The 5000-nt window shown below is 37.8% G+C and overlaps 1 protein-coding gene across 2 annotated transcripts in view; it reads right to left on the bottom strand.

Annotated features, from left to right (window-relative positions):
* LOC146464392 (kinesin-like protein KIF1A) overlaps positions 1–5000 on the bottom strand; it is a 43995-nt gene that overhangs the window by 37677 nt on the left and 1318 nt on the right. For both annotated transcript variants that reach the window (XM_085129885.1, XM_085129886.1), the window contains exons 2-6: positions 4094–4170; positions 3322–3398; positions 2048–2147; positions 1585–1650; positions 385–461 (exon numbers count right to left, since the gene is read on the bottom strand). In XM_085129885.1, the coding sequence (XP_084986011.1) occupies positions 385–461; positions 1585–1650; positions 2048–2147; positions 3322–3398; positions 4094–4170 (397 nt within the window). The remainder of the gene's footprint in view (positions 1–384; positions 462–1584; positions 1651–2047; positions 2148–3321; positions 3399–4093; positions 4171–5000) is intronic.

Raw genomic sequence — 5000 nt, 5'->3', positions numbered from 1 at the left:
GATGGTCAAACATTGTCAAGAATGCCAATTTGACCAATTGCTGTGTATCCCTGCCCCAAAAGTGTGAAAGATTACTTTTCATTTTCCACCCCCACCCCCACCCCTAAAAAAAAATACCTACCCCCACTTTCTCCAAACTAAAAGAAAAATAAATGTACTGTTACACAGAAGACTCTCGCTACAGTAACTAATGTTTAACAACGCATTATCTAGATTTAAAGACGTCACCACCACGAGCAGATTCTTGTTTCCCTTAGATTCTGTCTGCATTTACAGTGTCACTACTATTACCGGGGTCACTTAAAACTGGCCAATCAGATCACAGTAGGATACAAACAGTGAATAATTCCAAAATTGGAGTACAGTGTATGTTTCAGACCTCACCTGACCCTTAAGTTGTTCTTGGCACTTGGACTCAGTAAATCTCTCACTCTTTCACAGTAGATCTCAAGATAGCTGACCTACAGCAAAGTTTGAAAGCAGAAAACAATCATTGCTCTCTTCTACATTACTCTCAGTCACCGCCCATCAAGCATCTGTCCATGAAAAATATGCCTCCTTGAAATCTGAAACAATGTTCTCCTTAAGAAAATGTAGCAACAAACACTGAATCAAGATGAAAGCCATATCGAAGTGTGGTTCCTGGTTTACTGCTGATTAAGTACACAATCTTATAATGTTTATTATAAGATTGTGTAAAAGGTGTCAACTAAAAACGAGATTTATTCGCATTCAGAGAAAATGTAATACTCATATAAAAGGCTTTCCAATAATTATCCAAAAACTTGCAGGCATTCTAGAAATCTACATGTATGGTCAAATGTCTGTCTCTGTTCTTCAAAGCTGGTTTATTGACAGATGCCAAAAAGTAAGGCCACAGAGAAAATTTCAAACTCAACTCAAACGCAAGGTCACAGAAACTTGATTTGAGAAATGCAGTTGTGGAATTGCCATTGTCTAGGGAAATGAATTAATTAAAATTCTATAGATCTGTATAATACTACTTTGCGAACAAAAACATAATCATATATTTTAATTTATATTTTTATGCTTCAATTTCCCCCACAGAAAGGCACGCCTAATCAGAGTGCAATAGGTGCTGTGCTCTGTTCGTAAAGGCAATACATGCAAACTACATAATGGAGAAATTTCACATAGCCGCTTTATTAATTTCCAAATATCCAATATAAATAAGAATATAAACTTTCGTTAAATATGTATTGCCTACAAAGGTGAGGGCAATAAACTGCTAACACACCATTTACCTAAGTACAAAAAAGAGGCAGGAATGAGGTCAATGAAAAGGTTGTGTGTCAATGAGATCAAGAACGCGACAGCCATTATATGACACTCGGTAATTACGACATTAGTAGTAAACACCATCTTGGATTCAAATTTCAAAACGATACCCTTGATTCCATGCTCCCAATCTTGATCAATATTATGGAGGAATTCAAATAGTTTCAATTGCCGCACAAAATTTTATTTGCAAGCAAATAATGTATTTATGGAATCTTTCAATTCTATGCACCTTTACATTAATATAACTGAGATTATGGAACCTTTATGTGATCAGTCACTTGCCTCAGCTGATAATGTCATCTCCTCACTGCTGGTTCCATCAATCCTTTCAAACAGCTCTTCACAAAGCTATAGAAATAAATTAACATGAATGCAATTATTACACTACCTACATACCACAACATCATACGCATGTACTCTTGGGAATGGCAGAGCAATTATTTCAAGTTGGAGCCAGACAGTTGTAATTTCAAATTGTTCAGGTCCAGCATACTAAAAAACTACTGAATAATTGTACAGGTAAACATAACATGTCTATACAGAAGTAAGGGGAAGTGCAGAAGTAATAAAGGATACAAGTAGGAAGGAAGAGTTTTAGACCCCCTTGTCACCCACCCCCCCCCCCCCCTCCCACTCTATACAGCGTATAATTTGTACAAGCACACCAGTCAGTAGGTTTTATAATAATTATTTATTTCATACATGTTCATGCCATCCGCAGGATACAGCCCTTATCGTTCCTCACCTGAGGTATAATTCCTTTCTGGTCAGCCTCCTGTTTCCCCATCATGGTATATGACTTTCCAGACCCTGTTTGGCCATATGCAAAGATACAGATGTTGTATCTGAAAATGAGGAACCAACATTAATCAATCCCTACAATGTGCACACATTATATATAGGCTAATTACTAATTAACATATTACAATATTATTGGCACCCTGAATCTGAAAAAGGTAGTATTAATTAAAAGTGTGTTAACGGCGACAATGCTGGAGGCGCCAGACTGTTCACAGTTCCCCTATTTTTCCGTGGGATTCTCAAGATTGGTACACTTCAATGGAGCTGCCGCCATCTTGGTTTATAAAAGCTAGCGCGATCTGGGGAGAGTGTCTAAACTACCGAGGGGAGGGTAGCGGAGTTGGGAGGCAGCGGGAAAAATAGGGAGACTGTAACAGCTTCTCACTGTCTCGTGTTCGAGGGGCGTGCCGAAACTTTGTCGCCTCAACTAATTGAATCAACTAAAAAATATACTCCCCAGAAATAAACATGTCGAATTGAAGGAAACATGATAGTCCTTGTTACAGTACAGTTTCTGTACCATTTTGAAACAAAGTACAGTTGCGCAATAAAGTAAAGTTGCGAAGTCTTTCGGGTAAGGATAGGCATGAAAATACAGTACAGTAGCGGCATCAGCTATTTGCAAATTGAATTTCAATAAAAGCGGAAAATATGCAGTGAAGCTAACAGCGAAACCTTCAGATACATGCCGCATTTGTAACATTTATTTTAAAATAGCAGTCGGTGATTTCGGGAAGAAAAACAAGTACATTTCCACAGAAAATTTGTTTAAGAAAAACATTTTGTTTAAGTTGCCAGCAGTCTTCTAGCCGATCTTTTAAAAGCACATCTTGGAGTTGAAATGGATCCACAAGATGGGAAATCTTCACGTGTTTGCAACAGCGCTTGCGACGAAAGCCACGATCAGCAACGTTTCGCCGTGCAAATCGTTCAAGCTAGTTGATCAGATTGCCATGGAATTTTGTCATCTAAAACCTTTGAAAAAACAGTGGCAACTACTCCATAAACTCCCACCACCTAAGCTTTGTGCAAATTCCTGTTTACATAAAGAATGCCTGTTAATGACTATCCCAGCCCAGTAACAACTACAGTTAAACCAAAAGGAGTTGGAGAGTGTTCCACTTGGATACCACAAGCAAAACCAGTTTACATGGAAACATTGGATGCCAAAAACTTGTGGAAATAACTCTAATTACCATTGATAATGGCTCTACATACCCCTCAAATGCATGCGCCAACATTTCTTTACCAATATCTGCATAAACTTTTTTCTGTGATGCAAAATGGGGGTCATCCTAAAAGAAATAAAAAAGTAGACAGATCTTCATTTTATGTAGCTACTAGACCTTTTATAATAAATATAATATGCCTCTTCCCCAAAACTTCATGTAAGCCCCTAATATTAATTCCTTGGAAAAAACAGAAGCCTGGTCATATATTCAGAATTTTACGGTATCGTGTTTGCCGCTAATGTGGGTCACATGATTTATCACCCTGCTTAGTAGGTTCAATCGCACCGGCCAATTTACATGTTACAATTTGCTGGTCAATTTCTTTTTCTCGTGGTATAGTGCAGGGGGTGGGGGGAGGGGACAAGGGGGTCTAAAACTCCTCCATCCTACTTGTATCCTTTGTTAATTGTGCAGTTCCCCTTACTTCTGTATAGACATGTCATGTCGGACTGTACAATTATTGTAGTTTTTAAGTATGCTAGGTCTAAACAATTTGAAATTACAACTTTCTGGCTACAACTTGAAATAATTTTGCTCTGCCATTCCTGAGATTACATGCATATGATGTTGTGGTATGTAGGTAGTGTAATAATTGCATTCATGTTTAATTTAATTTGACATCTGTAGCACTGCCACAGATTTTTATAAATCGGACCAATTTTTCTCCGCTCAATCATTTTCTTTGTCAAATCACACCAAATTGTCAAATTATTACGTACATACAAATTAGCCTTTATCAGCAAGATAACCCAGCTTACCTCATTGTGGGACCAATAAGAATAATCAAAGGTGAAACTCTTAGGCTTTTCACCCAGGTGTCTTGGGTTCAGGATAGCTGAAATGGGATTACAATTTATTATTTCAAAAAGTTTAGTTAACTGTCTTCTTCAATCACTAATCAAGAAACCAAGAGATAGCTGCATGATAAAGTGCCGAGAGGGGGAGGGGTTCATTGGACAAGTATGTTTGAGCTAGCTGAAATGGACCTGAATTGGATTAACTGATCCTGGCCATTTTGTTCTGAAAAAGGAACTGGAGATTTTTTCCATTTTGGTATACATGTATTTATGCAAATGAGAAAATTTTTCAGGCCAATAATGGTATAAAAAGGCCTGGATGGAGTCCAAGTCGGTCTGTAATCATATGATACTTGTCACTAGTAATTAACAAAAATTGACCACCATGTATGGGGTGTCCAATTTGTTTCCTTGTGAATAAGTATATATTGTCATACTGACTTGTGATTAAACAAACTGCATTGAGACATAAAGTTTTGTTGAATACCTCTTGAAGGGCTTGCCGGAAAAGGACATGAATACCACTGCAGTAGTAATAACATATGGGATATTCTTCTGTCTTTGGTAGATTTATTATGTATATGAATGGGATATCATTTATCAGATATCCGTATGTGAATAGGATACCATTTCAGTAAAAGGTGGTATGTGGATGCGTGAGGGTTGAACCCTGAGGCAGAGATTCTCTGTTTGAAACTTTTTACTGAAAAAACCATCCCCCCTCGATCATCCATCAGGCTCTGCCAGGACACTGGGTGACTATGTAAAGCCTTCACCTACTTCTGGGAGATGTAATATTGCTAGCAATATTTCTTCAGTCAATGTCTGGATTAGTCAGATCAAGGTAAATAGAGAAAACATTTGGGGG

This window comes from Pavona decussata, unplaced genomic scaffold (assembly GCF_977016875.1).
Source record: "Pavona decussata unplaced genomic scaffold, jaPavDecu1.1 SCAFFOLD_164, whole genome shotgun sequence".
Classification (NCBI taxonomy): Eukaryota; Metazoa; Cnidaria; class Anthozoa; order Scleractinia; family Agariciidae; genus Pavona; species Pavona decussata.
The sequence above is the reverse complement of the archived record's forward strand: the minus strand, read 5'-3'. Positions and strand labels throughout refer to the sequence as shown.